Source organism: Pezoporus flaviventris, unplaced genomic scaffold (genome assembly GCF_033815535.1).
Source record: "Pezoporus flaviventris isolate CSIRO_AGI_PZ_B2104156 unplaced genomic scaffold, CSIRO_AGI_Pfla_v1 ptg000002l, whole genome shotgun sequence".
NCBI classification, from domain to species: domain Eukaryota; kingdom Metazoa; phylum Chordata; class Aves; order Psittaciformes; family Psittacidae; genus Pezoporus; species Pezoporus flaviventris.
The window spans coordinates 43,633,643-43,654,968 of record NW_026892550.1 but is presented as its reverse complement, the minus strand read 5'-3'; the positions used below and the strand labels follow the sequence as shown (position 1 = coordinate 43,654,968).

Sequence of the window (21,326 nt, the reverse complement as noted above, 5' to 3'; positions counted from 1 at the left end):
CACCTTTTCTCATGAAGATGCATGCAGCGCACAGTGGAGGTGTGTCCGTATAAGGTGTGTATGCATTCTCCAGTCTCAGCATTCCAGACTTTCAGCGTTCGGTCTGTAGATCCACTGATGATGATATTGTCCCTCATCTGTGATGACCAGACTCCGCCTGTGTGCCCAACCAGCGTTCTCAAACACTGAAAAGAGGTATTTTGCTTAGTTACCCTTTTGACAGAGTTGAATGGAAACTTAAGAAAAAGCGATCTAGGAGGTAACAGCGGTCTCTCACAGCAAGAGCCAGAAGAACCCCTGGAGACTGCTTTGTGATTGAACAAAAAAAATCCTACCTTTTATAAATACTCATCAAATTTCTCTCTGTGTTGTCAGTACTTCAACTAGAAGGAATTTTCCCTATAATTTTCCCCTTGATAAACTAAATTGTCTTCCCAAATTTCTCAACACAGGGAATGTTTTACAGCCTTGAGTCATTTTCCTGACATTTTTCTGAGTCACTGCAGGTTTTCTAATAGCTTTTTGAAGCGTAAGTGTTACAACTGAAGAGAGCATTCACCTTGTAGTTTTACCACCCATCCATAAACCATATACTCTTACTGTATTTTTCTGTTTATCTGAGAAACATGGCATTCTATAACCCTTAGCTGCAGCATCAATACCGCAAAGTCCTGTTTCAAACCTTTTTCAGACTTTACCGTTGGCCTGGAGAGAATCCCACATGACTTGAGCACAGCCTACCTTCTCTGATCCCAAATGTATGACATGATTTCTCACCATGCACAGACAGTGTTTGCTCACACCTACTTCTAGAAAACCTCCGTCACTCTGGAGCAATGACTTGTCTCCATGTCTCAGCCTGTATTGCTCACAAGTAATGACTCTATATGCTTTCGCACCAGGCTGCAATAAGTGCTAATTAGCACAGACAAGAAGAGATCCTTGCAAGACCCCTCTAGAAAGATACTCCATGAAGATTCTGCATTTAAATTAACAACATGAGCTCTATAATTACTCACTTTCTAACCCACTTAAGTATGTACCATGCTGATTTTTGCATTGTTCTATTTTCTTCAATCTGTCATGGGGATACAGTCTTGCAGTGCACATAGCCCTCTACTGCTGCACTATGATTTTTATCAGTCAAACCTGTAACTGCATGAGAAAAGAGGTCAAGACAGTTTGATGATCTCTTTTTCTGTAATCTAATGCTAAGTGGTATTAATTGCTGTGGCCTCCCTTTAACTGTTAGTTGACTCCTCTTGACGTAGTCCAGTATATTTTTATCTGAGATAATGTATCCTAAATACCCCGTCTTTCAGTTATTGACATATTTCAGCTTTCTGCCATCCTTTGGATCTTCTCCTCGTGCTTGCACCTTCTGAAAAAACACCTATTTTGCCCCACAAGTAACTTCAGAAAAAGAAATTACGGAATTCAAACTGTCTGGATCAACTGTGCTATGCAAAACTGTAACTGGTAGTTGCTGCTTAACATCCTTGTCAGTTCGTGCTGAAATGAAGTGTTCTATTATCATTGCATGCTGTATTTCCATCACATGAATCTTCTCCCAAAATATTTTTCTGCACCAGTGATAGTATACTAATTTCTGTTGTTAATATCCTGTTCTAACATCCTTGAAAATGCCTTACTCTTTTGCTATACATAGATTTCCTGTTCCTTAACATTTTTTTACCAGTCTTCTGCAATTCCTGGCTCTAGCTTAATTCACTGCTATCAAATCCATCTTGCTCAGTTCATAGCTGTTATTCACTTTTACAGCTCCTGGATTTTTTTTAAATCTCAGCCGATTTGCTCATATTTTAAGAAATCATCCTTCAGCAAGAACACAGAATCCTTATTTTGGGTTTTACATCTGTCAAGGGAATTATTTAGTCATGTTCATTTGCACAAACCAACCTTTAGGGTTTTTTATTTTATTAATTCTTCAGCCTCAGTAAGCATGAGGGCTGATACAGCATTCTTCCATCCTTCATATACAACCTCTGGCTCTCTTAAAAGTTTAGGGTAAATGCTCACACCACGATTTGTAATTACTTTCAAAAACTTACTGAACAGGAATTGTGAAGTCATGCTACTATGATCAGTGTGTGATATATTTAAAGGAACGTTTTGCTTTTGAGAGGGTGGTATGTACAAAAGAAGTATTTTTCAGTTGGGTTTAAGCTGCCTTTTTCAATTAAAAAATGTAAATTTCAATATGGGCTCCTTCATTAGACAAGTTTGTTGTAGAGAAGCCAGCAGAGGCAGGGTGAGGCTGCCCATGGCTTTTAATTTTATTCTTCCCCACAGTAGTATTTACAGTCCTATCAAGGATCTTCTAGGCATGCAAAGACAAGTGCTTAACACGTTCAGCTTCCAACATTATAAAGTGGATACCTTTTACGTCTTAAACATGTTATATCCTCAACAGCTTTCCTGTTGTTCACGTAACTATAGCATTAAAACAAAGCTAAGTACATACAATACTAGTCCAGAAAGAAAAAAGCACTCTTTCCCAGAGGCCTTTTCTGTATCTTTGGAGCACAGTCAGCCAGTAACCTTAAACCAAAAATTCTGTGTGCTGAGTAGCTGGCTGCGATGTTCTAACACGAGTGAAATGTTCAGTACTGTCTTTTTGATTGCACACATTGTTTTGCTTCCCTGAGCCAAAATTAAATTATTGAAGCTTATTAAATTCCTGCCTGAGCTGGATCTAATTTAATAGGAAATATTTAAACCTAAAGCAAGTTACTATTTTTTTTGGTGGCTCAGCAATATAGTAGCTTAGAAAGAAAAAAAACAAACTCTGTGTTTGAAATCAGAGCCAGTAAGGTGAACACACCATTTCAGTCACTTGAAAACAACAGAAAGAATGCTGGAAGACAAGTGAGAAAGGGAGATCTGGAAGGGGAAAAGCAAGCTAAATTAAGCTTTAAGGGAGATGAAGTAACGTATCTGTCGGAATTCTTTAGAATCCATGTCACAAACGACTCGGCAAGAATAGCAGAATTGCCAGGAGAACAAGGATCTATGCCAACAGTAACATGAGCAGCATTGCAATTTCACATCAAGGTGACTTTTTTCAAACTAGACTAGTTTCCGTGTAGGAAAAGATGACCCAAATGTTTACCGGTGCTTTTTCCAATCCTTGCACCAGACAGTGCTGAAGACCACCCTTGGAACACGCTCTGATGGCAGAGCAGCAGAGTTTTGCCATACCAGTGCTCTACCTGTAGCTCATTTCCTGAGGAATTCAGCAAAATAACCGGCTTACCTTGCCTGTGACCGCTGACCACACTTTCAGCGTGTTGTCGTCAGAACCGCTCACTATTCGGTTCCCGCAGAACTGAAGGCATGTGATCACGTGGTCATCATGGCCTTTGAGCACCTGATGATAAAGAACATGAAATATACAGTCACAACTTAACACAGGAGATTAGAAAGAGCAGGAGGAACAAACTGCTCTTCCCATTCATGAATTATAAAAGGCTAGAGTTGCTTCAGTAATAATAAGGCCCCTTGGTCCCACGTGTCAAGTCTAATTTGCCACCAGCTGCAACCGAAGAAGGTATTTTCCTTCTCTCATGGGGTGATACTGCATTGTGTAGCAAGCACATCACCATTACTGCAAGTCTCCTAAGAGAACCAGGAAAAATCGCTAATAAAAGTAGGCTGAATTAGTACCTGGACATTGCTCAATTCCCCTGCAGTTATTCCATCTCTTTATTTTTCAGCTGAGTTACTTTTACCTTTGAAGAGTTGTTTCAATCTTGGAACAAAAAGAATGGGGTTGTGGTATTTGCTGCATACTTGTATTGCAGTGGTCAAGGCTGACTATATCTATTTTTTTCCTTCCCAGCCAAGCATTGTAATCTATTAAATGACAGGCAGCACTAAGTCAAAAACTAGAAAACCGTTAACTCAATTAAACACAAACAAAAGCGATAATTTAAAGTGCTGGCAATGGGGATTGGAATGTTGCTTTAGGGAGGTGTGATTTTCATTGCTTGATTTGGGAGAAATGGCAATTCACAGGATATTTTACTGCAATACAGCAAAAAGAACCCTTATCAGAGCACATAGAATGAGGAATTTTTTATTTAAGTTCTCTGTACACTTTTCAAGATGTTCATTGAAGTGAAATGGGCATTTGGATAATGCCCGAAGCTGTAATTTTCACAGTAATTCCAACATAACTGGATGTGGCATATCAAGGCAAGAAACACAGAGCCGTTGCCAGAGATGTACGTAAGTCATGGCCAAATAAGCAGCAGGCGAGAGCCATGGGTTTTCCATGGGAATCTTTTTGTTCTGATTTTTATTCTTCTGTTATACAGTCCTCAAGAAAACAGGCAAATTGATTTAAAACCTTAAGAGGCGAGGAATGCGGGTTTCCTTTGTGGTTCTCAATGCTTCTTCAATACCAGGTTTGCTTAAACACTTAAAAATTTTAACATGGAATGAAGCTATTGTCTTGTGCTGCTCAATTTAGAGTATGTATAAAAATAAAGCAAAAAACGATCACAGAATAGCTGTGAAGTATTTTTATGTTGCGACATGGCCCAGCTCTACAAATACATACATACATACATACATATGTATTTATGTATCTATTATATATGTGTGTGCATGTTTAAATATAAGTATTTCCAATCAAGTTTCTGAGATTGTCTGTCTCGGAGACTGGCGTATTTATAGGAATTCACTACATGGTACAGGAATTTTTCAAACAGCAGTAAAAGAATTCTGTTGTATTAAGAAAGAGTCCCATTTCGATTTGCTAATGTGGTGCCCAGAAAATAATTTAAACCCAGGGTAAGCTGAAATACAAAGTTGGGTTTTTTTGTGCATGGATAGTCTGGCTTGTCCAAAAGAAACAAAACAAAAAACCCCAGAGCAAACCCACGAGTTGATCCCACTTTGTTCGTGGCACCATGCACACAGCTCAGAAACTCACCTTAGGGGATTTAAGTTCCCCTCGCCGCCAGTTGGTATCAATCCTGTGCTGTCTAATGTAGGCGCTTTTCCATGGACTGTGTATGAAGCCTGGTTTTATTACTTTCCTCCTCTTGATATGTAATGGTTCATCAATGCCTAAAATGAATTTTAAAAAAGGGGGAGAGAGGGAGAGATGAGGCCACCCCAAAGAAAACAACTTCCCTCTCTCCCAAGGCTTCAGTCCATACTGCACTGACATACCAACCTCCTGCATGCTGGTATTTGCAGTCAGCAACACCACCCTACTCCTCAGCCCTTCATACTATGCCTTTCCTTCTTGTTTAAGCTAAATCATTACTGTAATCATGGCTGGAAATGCTCCAGTTCATCCTTCCTTGCTGGCAACCTACCAGCATGGTTCTGGATCTCCCTTTCTGAGGCAGTGTAGCAGGATATTGCCTTTTGCAACTGGGTGTTGTCCAACAAATACCATAACCATCGTATGCTCATTTTGGAACCCTTCTGAAAGTAAACCTTTCTGTCTGTGGCCACCCATCTTCACTGCCTTTGAGGTCACCATGAGCCTTGGTATTAGTGAGCTTTTAATTCTTTTCTTGATTTGAAAGGCTGTGTGCTTTTGGCACTGTTCTCTCCTAGCTGGAATTTAAGTCCAGCTCTGTCCTTTCTGAACTGACACATGGGCAGCACTGCTTCCTTTCAGCCTTGCTATTACAGAGACATTTTTTTCTTACAGTTCTCTCACCCATCTCTCTCTTTTCTCCACCACAGGGCAACTCTCTCCACCACATCTCGTTACTACCAAGAGCCTTGTCTCCTGCCAGTATGTGGATTTCACTCTTCTGCCTTTGGCCCCTTCTCTGGTGTCCCCATCTGCAAGCCTGGAATTAACTGTTCCTTCATATGACTGAACACCTCACTAAGTCTCTAACCAGTCTACAATACTGTGGTGTTGGCCTGGGCTCTCATGCCTGCCCATGTTTATTATTACTTGCAGGATCACAAATGCAGGCTCGTTCCCCTCTCAAAATTTCTCCTTTTTCCTCACTCTGACCTCCTAATGTGTTTTCACTGAAAAGTGTTAAGGAATAATCTTTAGACATTTAAGAGGTTAGATACCTGGTTTCCATTGCAGAGTAAAATTAATTGGTTTAGATACCTTTACAAATAACCAGGTATATTCATACTGTCATGGTCTTTAAAGCCTTTGCACTGGCCTCTCACAAATTCTTTTCCCCATACTCCAATGCAGCCTGTGCAGTCCCTAAATTTGCCTTTGTCCAAGAAGGATACTGCTGTGCAATCCTGTGCCTGTGCTCTGCCCCCAAAACAGACTCCTTGTTCATGTAATTAATTCTCCTTTAAAAATAAAAGCTTGTGTTCTTCTTGTGCTCAAATACCTGGTTACTGTCCCGGGAGCCTTTTGTTGCCCATTCCTACTACTGCTGAACCACTGTTACCTTCTTAATTTGGCATGAGCAGGCAATACTGAGCAGGCTTGTGGACTGTGCATCCCTTGTTAGCCGTCAGGTTAACACCTTTTTCACCCACTATGTGCCATTTCTCTGTTCATTTTCCTACAAATAACATGAAATTCCAGCATCCCAACCACCAGAATAGTTTGTCCTCCATGTTATTTACAAAGTGCAAGACTGTACTCCTGGCATTTTTACATCTCAGCTCTTACTTGCTTTGGCTATATTTTAAATAAAAATAGGCCTTAAAAAGCAAAAATAATTCTATTTTAAAAACATGCATCTAATATACTTTATAAATAGGATGCTCAAAATGAACTCTACTTTCACTTCTAGTATCCCATGGATTATTTCTGCTTCCTACTTTCGACAGCGATACGTACCAGGTAGCTCAAAGCATCAGTAGCAGTAAATTTAAAATCACACCAATTTCCTTCATATAACTTTAATATTATGTAAAGGAACTGCAGTTTCTACAACAGCAACACTTTGACCACTACATCCATCTTTTTGCTCAGCCTTACCCTCCTCTTTGCATTTCTCTCTCCAGAGAAGATTATCTTCAGCCAGAATTCTCCAGTAACGACATGTCTGGGCTGCCTGCAGAAGGTCCCTGGGTTCCAGGAATGACAGCACATACAGTGCCAGCTGTGAGAAAGAGGAAGAAAGTGTATTTTCTGCACTGCTTTTGGAAGGAAAAGTGAACTAACTCCAAGTATGATCACACATCAGGGGCTGAAATACAGAAAATTGAGACGATAAATTATTGAATAGTCTCAGAACCGTAACAGAGCTACAGTTTATTCTGGTGGGCACACGGAAGTGTAACAATCATCTGAAGTAACTAGATCCATACAGATCACACTGGAAATAATGCTTATACTCGCAGGAATGTAGATGTCACCTGAAATCACTATTATTTTTTTTTTTTAATGTAATCCAAATTACTTTGAACCATTAACAGAATTGAATTATTACTTAAATAATGATGTTATTTTAGCTGACAAGTATACCAAAAGTTATTTTGAGAGTTCACCTAGTAAACACAACATTGACCGTGTGAGCAAATAGGAAAGTGCAGTTTGATGAGTAACGCCAGTCAGTAAAAGCCTAACTACAGGAAAAGTAACTGCTACCTGCACCTAGCTTACCTACCCCTCATTTCCTGACCTGAGCACAAATGCGCCCCTGAGCAGTGTTACCGGGGGTTTGGGGACTGGAATGCAGGAAGACTGAAACATCACTTCAGTACTGTGCTCACTACATTACCAAAAACATATGGGAGATCCACCGAGCCCCAGAAGACAAACAAAAGATGAACTTTTCCATGTGACAGGATTAAAGCCTATTGGGAGAACTGACGAAGGTAAGCCATGTAATGCCCATGATAAACCCCCAAAATCTCCACAAACATCTCCAGGTGTACTGAAGTCTTAAACAGGGCAGGGGCATCTAAAACACAATCCAAAATAGAAGGAAGACTATAATTAAGGGTAGGACGACCAAGTACAGCCTTTCTACTTGACAGCAACAATGTGTGTCCCCAGTCATGAAGAATGAAAGTGTACAATCAGGGAAGTCCCTTCCATAGCTAAAACCTCTGCAGAAATACCAATATTGATAAAAAGGGATGCAGAGAACTACCTGCATGCGGGGTCTTTGTCAGTAACTAACAGGATGTAAAACTGGATGATCTGATTTCACTGACAGGTTTTGCTTCTGCTTGACGTATCTTTTTGTGTTTGGGATTTTGTGTTTAATTTTTAGCTCAAGTTATGATGCATATAAATAGATTCTGCCCTTCAAAGCAGCACACACTGAAATTCAGTAAGGAAGCCATAACGATAAGCTGTTGACCTCAGCAGATTTTTGACCTTATTATGTGAGAAACATTTACTTTCAGTAACCTAGAGCAGCCAGTGACTGAGCACGAAATAAAAATGCAGTATGCCAGAACTGTTTGCATTCTGACCACACACGTACCTTGTTTGCAGGTCATCACCTGCAGCTCATGTTGAGCATGCAGGACTTCAGACTGAGGGGCCTGTGCCTTAAATTATGCATTAGGTCCCATATACACCCCAGGTCATAAAGCTGAGGAATCTATCTTCTTTCCCTACTCTGGGAGTCAGCATTTAGGATTGGGTATAAGGCTCTGCTACAAGAGCAACAACCGTACCCATCCTTTGAGACTTTCTGTCTTAACTCCTGGTATGTATAATTATTTAACAAGTGCTGTTTCCTAACACACATCAGATAGTCCTTCCCATTTCTGCTGCATGTTCCTTAACTGACAGCAGAATTTGTTTGCATATCACATGTCCTGTCTATACAGATGTGGACGCTTGCTAAGATGGTGTTAATTAAAACCTGCGAGCCAACTGGTTCTTTAACAAGTTACATATGGGTAACATTTATTTTAGACTGTATTTATCTAAATAGTCATCAAGGGTCAAGACAGCCTGCAGCTGACTTTAAGATTAGCGGTGCATGGAAGATGATGTCCCTTTGCCTCAGCTCGTGGACTTAGTTCCAAGAAAACTTCAGGTAGCAAAGATCTGACCTTTGACTCCACTGTATTTAGGACTACTCTCCACTGGAGCATTAATAATACCTAATAATAAACAGTCTCTTGCCATTTCCTTCATGCACACACAGAGCACCAACAAAAATGGCTGATTTCAGCTAAACTCCTAATCTGTTGGTTTCTAGACCTGGTTTCACAAACAAGTAATTTCAATAATTATTTCTAAAGTCTCAGCAAGAAAGCAGGAATATTCATTTCAGATTAATTGTTTAGATTGCATGTTTCCTCAGGAGGAAAGCAAACATCTTGGTTATTCAGCTATTAAGTTACTGCCTTTGCATTGCTGAAAACGTTCTTGAAGGAAAGCCCTCCTGTCCAATTCATCTTCTCGTCCTGGTCTGCGTCCAACAGCACTGAAGACAACTACTGATGTTAACGCAGAGTGACAACTCAAGGGAGCGTGGTTTCCCAGGATGCTGGCTTTGACAGGGAAGCCTGTTTACAAAATTACTGACCCCAACAACTTGTTCTTGCCCCCACAGCTCAGTTCGTCACCCCCTGCTGCAGCTGGCATCTGCAACTGGGGCAGTATCACTTAGGAGGTAAGGGTGAAGAAAGAGCTTCAAAAAGGAGAGGCGATGGTGGAGTTACCTCAGTGTTGTTTTTTTTTCTAACTCAGTTCGTTTTGGTGACAGTGATGGAGGTTTAGGAGGCAAAGATCATTTAAGACAGCCTCACTGGTGAGGTCAGCCTTTCGTGCAGCTGCTATGCACCTGACAATATTCTGGTGTCAAGTAAAAACAACAAAACGAACTAAACACAAGCAGCTTACAATGGAGTCAAGAAACAAATGAGAATGAAGGTTTTACAGCTAAATAACTTATCTTTTCTGTGAAGAAATTACTAAAACTGAAATAAATACATGATCATCAGTTACAGCATAACTAGATCACTGCTTGTTCTTGAATTAGTTTTGCCACTAAATCATGCAAAGACAACTGAGCTGTGAGTTACAGTTATTAATTCTGTATTAAATGGCTGGCCTTCAGGGATGCCGAAGTGGCAAAGCATCTTCTGTCTTCTCAAAGTATGAAGGAAAAGTTCTTCCACCTTTGAACGAAGGCTGCTTTGGGCAGCTTCTCTAGAAACATGGCAACCATGCAGAGGTCCTCCTGAACTCTTCTCCTCCCCCAGCATCCTTCCCATTTATGAAGGAGGCTGCAACATCAAGTGCTTCTGTAAATACTAATCTCAAGTCATGTGTCCTAAATTAATACTTGTTGTATAAATTGCTTCCAACCCTTACAAATGCTAACCAGCAAGGGAAGGCTGTGATGCTCCCTGACTCATGAAGATATGACAGTATATAAAAGGCAAGAAGGGTCGTACGCATCTAAGCATTCAAAAACAGGATAAATACCAGAAAAAATGTCAAGAAACAAGAGATACAGAACAATCTTCTGGTAATAAGACTGTGCTGAACACAGTAACCAAATACTAGTACCAGAACTTGCTTTATAACCTGTTAGCAACTGAACAGTTACAAAGACTTCAGCCCTTATGAAAATTTCCACATGGAAAACCCAACATGCAGTAGATCTGGAAAAAGAAAATAGACTTTCTCCCACTCCAAATAACAAACCAATTTGCTATTCCCTAAAATTAATCAAAGCCCAGAAGTACCATGTCAAAATTCACTAAAACACATTCATCTAATAATTGTAGCAAACTGGGTTTGCAATCTTTCATATCCACCCTTCTGTTCTATTACTATTCTGTGGACATCACTTAGTGACTCAGGCTGAAAAGCACACACACTGAAATCTAAATCTTAGTTTCTCTTTAACCTGATACAACATGACCTGATTTGCAGCAACGGATTTACTGTAACACATCTGCTTAATTAGGGTTTGCCTTTATCCTTGGGGAGAAGTGCTCTTCTGGGTTTACTTTTTAGGTTTTTGGTAGAGATTTCAGGGCTCAGTCTGTTTAAAGATAATATTAACAACCCCCCACCCATCACTTAAAGCATTAAACAGTAACACACTTACAGAACAATGTGCAAAAGGCCTTGCATCCAGAGGAAATGTTTGTGTGTGCATGCACTAACAGATTGAGTTCTGTCAGCCCAATTAAGATACAGAGGTATTTCCAAAGGTATTTCCAGGTTAGATGGTATTTCCAGGTATCTGAATGCCTATCAAGAGGTAAAGGTATGGTCATCTGAAATTACAGTAACCATGTCACGACAGTGTACCAAACTGTGGATCTGTAACACCAGTTTACTCACTACACTGGCAAATCTGAGTACGATATTTAGCAAGGAAGTTTTTAAAAGGTGGCAGCTGATGCACTGCATTGTCCAGCATGAAACTATATTTCTCACCTCTTTTGGGAGCAAGGAAATGAAGTCTCTTTGAAACTGGGGCTCTATCACTTGCATCATGTGTTTTACTTGTGTTGGTTCACAACTATCAATGAGTTCATCTAAAGCAAGTAATTTCTCTGGTCCACTCCAGCTCTGCAAGGAAAAAGAAAGAAAGAAACAGTAAGGTCAGTTTAACACACTAGTTTGGTTTATATCAGAAAGTGCTGTCGCTTTGCCAATAAGGCAAGTTAAGTTATTTAAGTCCTCATCGACCTATAGACAAGCATATAAAAAGCCAGGAAGATAAATGCTCATGTTAATTACATAAAAATGAGAAGCTCATCAACACGGAATATTCAAAATTACTACATTGATTCATAAGCTAAGAAAGGATTTGTTACACACACACATACAGATTAGCAATTAAACAGATAATAATATTTAATAATAATAATTAAATTAATTAAGCTTCTTTTGAAGTTGATGAAATCTACACACACATTACTGACAGTGAAGGGGTTGCAACAGAACGCATTCCCTTTCCATCTCTCCACTGTGCATTGAGTGAGATGACAACTTCTAACCTTTCATCTGGCAGACCAAAAACTTCAAATGAAAAGAGAGGAAAAGAAACTTTCTGTAGAGGTGCATTAGCTTACTGCCTGCTCATTACTATGTATGTCCCTAAGTGACAATGCTGTAATTTCAGAATCCTGGCTATAAACCAACGTGTATTTTGTAAGTATCAATTTACACCTGAATAAACACAGAATTTCAATTGGTAATTTTCTTACTTCACATTTTTACTAATGGGCACCATAAAACATGAAGATGTTAATAAGGCACTCATCTGAGAGCAGAGCAGATCAGCAGCAGCATTTGTAGAAAAGAATTAATAACTGAATATACTGCATGTATGAAAAGCAAGTCTTAAACTCATCTGTGCTCAGCAAAGAGTTTTGATTTGCTATGCGAAAGCAATTTAAAGAAAAAAACAATTTCTACAGGAAAAAACAACAGCCACCACTAAGTGATGGAGCAACAGAATTAGAGCATGAATAAAGCCTTAGAGAGAAAATGAGACATAACACTTTTTGAGAGCAGATTCACATTCATACTCTTGCATGTCTTCTAGAGTGACATTTACAAGTAAATTAGCACATACAAATGATATTGTAGTTATGGCAAGAGGCTAACTGAAAAAAAAGGCAAGATACCTTACAATTAAGAGTTCTGTATTAATCTGCCATGTATCTCAGGACCTTTATTGCTTATGCTCTAAATTTCTGTTCTCTGGCTTTGATTCTGACAATCAAATCCAGTCTCCACAATACTACAATGTTTGTATATTGTGAAGTTTCTGCAGAACACGAGGCAAGTGAAGGAGAAGGCGGAATTTTTGAAAGCAAACAACATGCAGATAAATACCCAGCTTTACTTATGTAGAAAGATCATCATAGAATCATAGAATAGTTAGGGTTGGAAAGGACCTTAAGATCATCTAGTTCCAACCCCCCTGCCGTGGGCAGGGACACCTAACGCTAAATCCTATCACCTAAGGCATCGTCCAACCTGGCCTTGAACACTGCCGGGGATGAAGCATTCACAACCTCCCTGGGCAACCCATTCCAGTGTCTCACCACCCTGACAGGAAAGAATTTCCTCCTTATATCCAACCTAAACTTCCCCTGTTTAAGTTTTAACCCATTACCCCTTGTCCTGTCACTACAGTCCCTAATGAAGAGCCCCTCCCCAGCATCCCTATAGGCCCCCTTCAGATACTGGAAGGCTGCTATGAGGTCTCCATGCAGCCTTCTCTTCTCCAGGATGAACAGCTCCAACTTCCTCAGCCTGTCTTCATAGAGGAGGTGCTGCAGTCCCCTGGTCATCCTCGTGGCCCTTCTCTGGACTTGTTCCAACAGTTCCATGTCCTTTTTATGTTGAGGACACCAGAACTGCACACAATACTCCAGGTGAGGTCTCACAAGAGCAGAGTAGAGGGGCAGGATCACCTCCTTTGACCTGCTGGTCACGTTCCTTTTAATGCAGCCCAGGATACACGTTGCATCCTTTCTAATTAGAATGACAAAATCCTTTTTGTCAGGAAAAGTATCATTTACACACACAATGATCCACCTGACTTTCACAGAATCATACAGTGGTTAGAGTTGGAATGCGCCTTAAAGCTCATGCAGTCCCAACCCCCTGCCATGGGCAGGGACACCTTCCACCTGACCAGATTGCCTAAAGCCCCGTCCAACCTGGCCTTAAACACTGGCAGGGATGGGGCAGCCACAGCTTCTCTGGGCAACCTGTACCAGGGTCTCACCACCCTCACAGGGAAGAATTTCTTCCTTATATCTAATCTAGATCTCTCCTCTGTCAGTTTAAAGTCATTCCCACTTGTCCTGTCACTCCATGTCCTTGTAAAAAGTCTCTCTCCAGCATTCTTACAGGCCCCCTTTAGGTACTGGAAGCTGCTCTAAGGTCTCCCTGAAGCCTCTTCTTCTCCAGGCTGAACAAGCCCAACTTTGTCAGCCTGTCTTCATAGGAGTGGTGCTCCAGCCCTTGGATCAGCTGCACAGCCCTTCCCTGGACTTACTCAAGCAGGTGACCCCGTTCCACCAGGGCAGTGAAAGCAGCTTTGAGCTACCCTAATGACAGAGCAAGCACCTGCTGGGGTGGCCGTGAGCAAGAAGGGAGTGCGTAGCCACACACTCTCGTTCTACAGCAAAAGCGTGGCAGATATAGCCACCCTATAGCCCACCCTAACAGAGGAATGGAGGGGGAAGGAAGTTCCTATGGCCTGAGCCTTTCCGCACACTGCTGGCAACTGTATAATGGTCTAAGTGGGCAAGCAAACGCTCCCCATCCGTGTGTGTGTGCAGACCGTGACCATCTGAGATGAGGGTTTTCCTTCATATCCAGTACCTCAGAATATTAAAAAGAAACAAGAACATCTCAGCATAAATTGCAGCAATGCTGTTATAAACAGCTTTTATTATAAATTTCTTTCAACAAACATTTGCCTCACAGAGCGGCTCTCCATAAATCATGCACTGAGGAACTGTTTATCTCACCAACTTTCCCACTGCTGTTTGTTTCATTAACCCAGAGCTTAGCTGGTGCTAGGTACAAACGTTTGCAATCTATAATCTCATCTGTCAGCTGTGTTTGAATTTAAGAGAATTAAAAAAAAGGGAAAGTAATACCTGTGCTACTTCCTTATAATATAAATTTCCAAGGTCAGTCTTCCCTTAATTTATAAGCAGCGACATTTATTAAATTAGAACAACTCAACCTGAAGAGCATTGTTTTTTGCTGTGGTGAACACTGCTCACAGTTATGAGCACGTTATTGATTAATAATTTCACTGTGTGCTATCTTCATCTGTAGCTCTCTTAAACTTAGACATTTCTGGGTTTAACATAAAATACAGATCTGAACAGAAAAAGGAAAAGATTTGAAAATGGGGAAGAGATGCTAATGAATAAAAGCAGTATCCTCTTTCATCTGTCCATTCATCATTAGGGGATGGCTACAGGCAGCTTCCTAAGGCTCTTTTTAAACAATCAGCCGCTACAAAATGTTTTCTCTAGGACATTGTCCCCTTAGTCTTTCACTTAAGCAAACAAACCTCCAGCTACAGTCGGTAAAGGGTCTCTGAGGGAAATGTTTGGCATGGAAAATTGGGATGAAGCCTTGCCAGATGAACACAACTGTTTGGGTTAACGAAGGCAGGACTAGTAAATTACTGCTTCTGGGCCCCATGGCTTGATCCGTCTGCAGAAAAAGAAATGCATCTAGCACATGGAGCAGAGAGAGCAAGAAACAGCTTTGTGGCTTCGATGAGAAACAACAGCGAATGAAGGCTGTGGAAGAGGAAAAAAAACAAATGTGTGCCAAGCAGTCTGCAAAGTTTCAAACACTGCAGATGACCAATGCAGAGGCACGTATTCCTCTTCCCTCACGTTTATTCAGGGAGGTGTTTACTTTACAAGGCTCTTTGGCTGGTTCATGCCACTTCTTGGTTCCATTGTGCAGTTGCTGCAACCACGGCACTATCCATCCCTTCCTTTTACCCTTTGCTATTATGTTTAAAAAATCCTTCCTTTCCTTTCAGGCATGCAAAACTTTATTATTAATACGAACAACTTTGCTTCTTCTGCAACTTCCACCTCATCCCTCCTGTCTGATGTGCCACCTATCCCTTCATTACCTCCTCTTTCTGCACCTCCACTCTTCCATGACCTACGCTTTCCTATCGCACATCTCTCATTTGCTAGCTCCAGTTTGCAGAATTACAGTTTGCAGCAATTACATGCTTTTTCTACGATAGGTATATTTAGAACACCTATTTTAAAGGGCTTCATTGCAGGGTGCTGTTCTCCATTACTGAGTTCTGTCAATGGAGGTCTGTCATTACACATTACCTCTTCTGGAGGTTGCCTCTGCCCAACTCTTGGAGCAGTTACTGAGAACCCTGCCATCCTCCACCTTAAAGGTATCTCAGCCCAGATAAAAACAGCACACAGGCAAAACCCACTGAAAGAAACATCATCTACATCAGCAAGCAGTCTGTCACAACAGGAGAGGTTTGGGAGCAGCTGGTGCTGAAGCCCCCACATCAACTCATCCCTATGACCTTAGTCTAGCCTCTTGGCCTAACACCTGCACCACACGTGGCATGCACCTGTCTTCAGGAGGCAGTGACTGGTTCAGACCCATTTGTCCAAACTATGGGCTGGACAACGTAGCTTTTCTTCGCAAAGTCTAGTTTGCGTGTATGAAAACTGCCCTGAGACCTAAAGCAATGGGAAATAAGCAGGAATGATCAGGAGATATGTTTTAAGTCTGCACCGCTCCTCTGAAATAAACCGCTAATGGTGATACAGCCACAAGAGGTATGTAGCTGTAGTGTGGATCCCTCCCATTCTATGCAGGGAGGCTGTGCAGAAACACCAAACCCTTGACCTGGCCCCACCATGAGACACAGACCAGCAAACATGGCAATGCTGGCTATGACACAATCTTTCTGCCTGCTTCAAGTAAGAGGTGGACTCCTCAGTTGCACATTTATGCATTGACGAGCATCTCTGGAAGAGTAAGAAATGGAAAATGGGAAGCAATTTGAAATCAGGTGGCTTAGCCAACTACTTATGTAAAAGCAAGGAACGGTACTCTTGCCAGCCAGAAATGGCAAAAGCATTTTGGATACTATCTAAACTGCTGAGAAAAAGAATGCTTCCAATTGTAGGTAAAATAATAGCATTCACCAGTTACTCAAAGTGATTGCCTGTAGTCGCTGTGTATGGAACAGCTTTTCAATATCAATATTCCAAGAAATACGTTTTTTTTTTTATCACATTACTTAAATAAAACCCAACACTCTAAGTATGTGAAGTAGGAAGAATGAAGAGAGAACTTATTATATTTAAAGCAGTACTATCTCTGACTGAGCTTAGCATGCAGCTGAGGTTTTTTCCCCTTATGGCAAGCAAGTTGGTGCTTTAAAAAAAATATATCCTGCTTCAAATAAAATAAAATTCCTTGTAAAAGAAGAGCTCTTGTTAAAGATACACTTGGGCACTGAGTTCCTTTAAAAGATCTTCTAGTGGATATTAAAAAGACCTGAAGCCAAGAGCCACTGCGAAACAGAAAAAATAAATAGGCCTTTAAGAAATTAAATGGTTTGAACCTATTAAAATGCTTTTCTATTTTCCTTTCCAGACTAACATTTCATTGAAATCAATAGAAGTCTTCATTTTTAAAGGGAAGGCGCAACTACGCTTTCAACTGTTTCTGCATTAGTTTTCTGTCACTTTAAAAATGAAAGTCTTAGAACAGCAAAAGATAAATTTAACACATAAAAGATGAATTTTTAAAACCCCCTTCAAGGCCATCTGAGGTTTTCTTAATATTTGAACAGTGGTCTTGCTTTTTAATTTTAAAAGGTAACACAGAAATGATTGAAGGCCAATGTACAGGTAGGAGACCTCCAAATAACTGAGTATCACTTGCTCCTGACAGCTTCTATGCCAGAGGACAGTTCTACCTTGAAACAGTGCATGTTCAGCTACCGTGCCCCTGGAAATTTAACTTTAAAATTAATTGGAAATATACTTTCACATAAAATAAGATGGTGCTATTAAGCAGCCTTAGCTGGCATACAGTACATAATGAAGAAAGCGCTCCCGTTTCTGTTTCTCTACAGGAAACACTTTGTATTGCAAGGAAGATTCTACATTTGCTATTTAATTCTGCCCTTTGGGCAGAGCAACCTCCCTTACTTTAAGAATGTGCTTTTATCTTTTGACTGTTTAAGACCTGCCCCTTTCATAAAACTCACGTGGAAAAGAAGCACACAGAAAATGAGGTGCCTTGGCATTAGCCAAGGAGATGTAACACTGAGGTACAGCTACGTGAGTCTGAAAGCTTTTGGTCCTGAAGTAAGGGACTCTCTTCTGTGAATACAGTAGAAACTGCCAGTGACAGAAGTGGTCAGTAGGTGCTACCCAGTGATCTCCAGTTATGAGAAAGGCCTCTTTCTCGAGTACAGATCAGCATTTAGGCACTTAGTACTGCAACCAAGTATTTTGAGAAGTCAAAAGTATCTAATCATGTATTTATTAAAGCATGGTTTCTACATTACTGACTCCAAGTTTAGGACCCTAAAATAATAACAACTGAACTATAGGCAGAATTTCCATGGGCTTATAGACTTCTTTTCCTTATCCGGACCAAACAGCCAACAGCATTGCTTTTACTGTTGAGCATGTTGGCACCACTCTCTCAAAACATTTCAACCTTTCATAATCTTTGTTTAAAAAATATGTATCTGTTGATAACTAGCAATCCTATGCAAGAAGATACACATTGTAAATTGCAGATAGCTACTGCAGCTAAAAATAGCTTTTGCTAGTACAAAGGCTGTAATGCTACAAAATGTTAAAATACAATGTAGTATTAACATCATATACACAAAATACTATTCAAATAGGATTCTTAGGGGTTAAAAAGACATATTTACATGAACAGTCTCACAAAAGATACATTATAATAATTATATGTGAATATTTTTAAGAAACTGAATGATGTGTACAAGAATATCTTAATTCCAAACTTCTACTGTTTTAAGAAGCATGTGTAAAAATAAAGAATGAAGGAGTTCTGCATTATTATTTTAATGTTCAGAACTGACAGTGATTGAGATCAGTGGTATTCTGTGGCAGCATAAATCAAGCCAAAAGCACGCTTCTGCCTGCTAAATTGTATGCTTGCTACTGTATCTACAATATTGCTTCTATCTTTACCTGATAAAGTCATTGAAACAATGCCTGTATTAGTTAGTCCTTCTGAAAACGTTTTTAGAAGTAACAGTTTATTAATCATGATAGGAAGACATAATATTTCCATTTCTCAAATCAATGACTAGGACTTATCCCTGCTTCTTAAAAACACAAGAGCAAAACTCTGCAGTAAACAGGTGTCCACAGTACAGGTTACAGAACAGGAGCAGAGGCCTACTCCAAGCTGTGTTTGTATTAACACACATAAAAGTGGCTTAGGTGCTACCAGATCTGTGCCCACACAGATTTCAGTTTCAACCTGTGCAAGTGGTCCATAGCACTGTCCTTCACACCTTTCCTTTTGTCAGATTATGTTTTAGGCATTGCTGAAGGCTGTTGGCAAGATACAGAAAACCTCTTTTGCTGCTCCCTTCAGCAGCACATGTGTGTACTGGCAGACACTGTGTTCCATATACAAAGATGAGTAAAAATACACACTGAGTTTCCTTTTCATCTATTTTTGTTAAAGTTTTATTTCTATCCTTAGAAGGCACCAGACTTATGACAAATTTAGTGCTATACCTGCACTGAAGCAAACCATGTGCTAAAGCTTAGCTTGAGGCCATGGAGGCATCCATTACGTGTTGGACAGACTTTGCAGAAGATGCAAAAGCATCAAACAGGAAGGGTTATTTTACTAAGAAACCAGAAAAAGCAGTTATTTTTTGTGTGTCTCTACAGTAACTACCTGAAACAGGGAACAACAATTCCTCAAAAGCTGGTGCCCGTTTCTTTTTGCAAGAGTCCACAAAATCAATGACAGAGATATTCTGGAATGGATGAGGAATCTGGCTCTACTGAAGCAACCTCTCACTTAAATCATGGAGGCAAGCTGCTCCAAGTATTTCTCTAAGCATGAGTTACCTGAAACATTTTCAGCCATTCCTGAAGGCCTGTTGGTGGCTGCACAGATGTAATGCGACGACGTTGCTGCCCCTGGCCATTGGCTGCTCTCAGGTCCCCAAAAGTAGTAGGTGTGGCAGAGCATGGCACCAGCCCCGTAGTACTACAATACAAACAGTGATAGTCACATGTGAAACATTATTGAAGATTTAGAAGTCTACTGAAGAACAAAAAAAAAAGAGCACAGAATTTGCAGCTTTTACTTAAAACTCTTAAATTCATGCAAAAGGAGCAACATGAAAAATGGTTCTGCTGGTCACTCATGAGGTCAGATCCCTCACCTTCATAAATCAGTTTCTATCACTGCAGTGCTAATCCTCCAGCTGGGGGGGAAATGGGGACCACCTCTCAAGGCTGAAAAATTACCACTCTGTTAACTGGTCAGCAGGTTGCCTCTGAAGACGCAGATTTGCATATTCCTTTCCTTGCCAGAGTATTCCCTTTTCTTTTGAGCTGTGCTGGTGCCTTCTGGTGTTTATGGTGATGTAGCAAAGCCAAGAGTTCAGTCTCACCTGTATGTAAAATGTGCTAGTGCTGCTTCATAACCAAACAGGAAAAAAAATGTATCGGTTTTTAGCTCTTAATTTGTTGACAAAGAACTAGTAATATCAAGCAGTTCTACTGGCCGAGGGGTTTGGAACTGGGCTTTGAAATACTCTATGCAGTCTTTTAAAGTTTGCCTGTTGATGTACTGATACAGGAATAAAGGGGGGGGGGGGGGAGGTGAAAAAGGAAAAGGAGCCAAAGGTGCTTTCTGAATTACAGTCTGATGTTTTCACTCTGACATGTTAAAAACCAGCTCATTCAGATGGGATGGAGCTTTCAGAAGAGCTGCGATTAAGCTGCTGTTGCAGGAGCCTAAAGAACTACAGCTGACTGGGTTTTCTATTTTTTTTACATAACGTAAAGCACTCCATTCACAGCCTATCAAAGTTGTGCTCCCTCGCAGGAGATGGGGAACTCCAGTGGCGTTTGCACAAGCATGAAAATTTTAAATACAATGTGGGACTCCAAAAAACCTTTTGCTTTTGTGTACGATAAATCCAGCTTTTAAGTAGATGTGAGCTTCAGGGGTTTACTGACTTCTCAGTGGCTACAGAAATAGCTTCAAACGATGCAAGGCAAGTTCATTTTAATATTTATCTCAACATACTCTACGAATATTGCACTCTACTCTTCCTTGTTCTGAAGGACAATCACAGCATGTCCTAGCCTTTACCCAAAGTGGTAAAGATTGGTTTGAACAGGCTTATTTTTAGCTGCTGATTTTACTGAGTAATAACAGAAACAGAAGCTGATATAAAAATACTGTTTCACAGATGAAGGATCCTCTCAATGACATTTGTTTACCGGCTATCCCTCTTACGTGCAAAGAAAGTTCATCAGGCTTGCCACTTTTAAAGAGTGTCTGATCTTAGGGAATATGGAAAACAAGCAGGTACACGAACTGCATTGTTTGCCTAAATGCCATTTAAATAAAACATAACCAAACAGTCTAAAAGAGAGAGGATTGGATGTTATTTAAAGAGTCTTTTATGCTAATAATGGCTCAAAATCCAAACCACATTAATTTGAAAGTATTCTTAAAATAAAAACTGGGTTTCCAGCTTACTCATTCTCAGCATCTGTACAGAGATGCTGTATCTTTGTGAAGGTGCTATCACTTAAGGTCCAAAATAAGGCTCTTAAAATTGACTTATATCGGATCAGAGCAGTATGTAGCCTTAAGCCTGCCCCAGCAGAAC

The 21,326-nt window shown here is 40.4% G+C and overlaps 1 protein-coding gene across 5 annotated transcripts in view; it reads right to left on the bottom strand.

The window, feature by feature from the left end:
* Positions 1–21,326, bottom strand: part of FBXW7 (F-box and WD repeat domain containing 7) — a 173,881-nt gene that overhangs the window by 8,853 nt on the left and 143,702 nt on the right. For all 5 annotated transcript variants that reach the window (XM_061476562.1, XM_061476554.1, XM_061476572.1 and 2 more), the window contains 6 exons: positions 19,543–19,684; positions 11,348–11,482; positions 6,959–7,082; positions 4,961–5,097; positions 3,278–3,391; positions 4–185 (listed from right to left, as the gene is read on the bottom strand). In XM_061476562.1, coding sequence (XP_061332546.1) covers positions 4–185; positions 3,278–3,391; positions 4,961–5,097; positions 6,959–7,082; positions 11,348–11,482; positions 19,543–19,684 — 834 coding nt within the window. The remainder of the gene's footprint in view (positions 1–3; positions 186–3,277; positions 3,392–4,960; positions 5,098–6,958; positions 7,083–11,347; positions 11,483–19,542; positions 19,685–21,326) is intronic.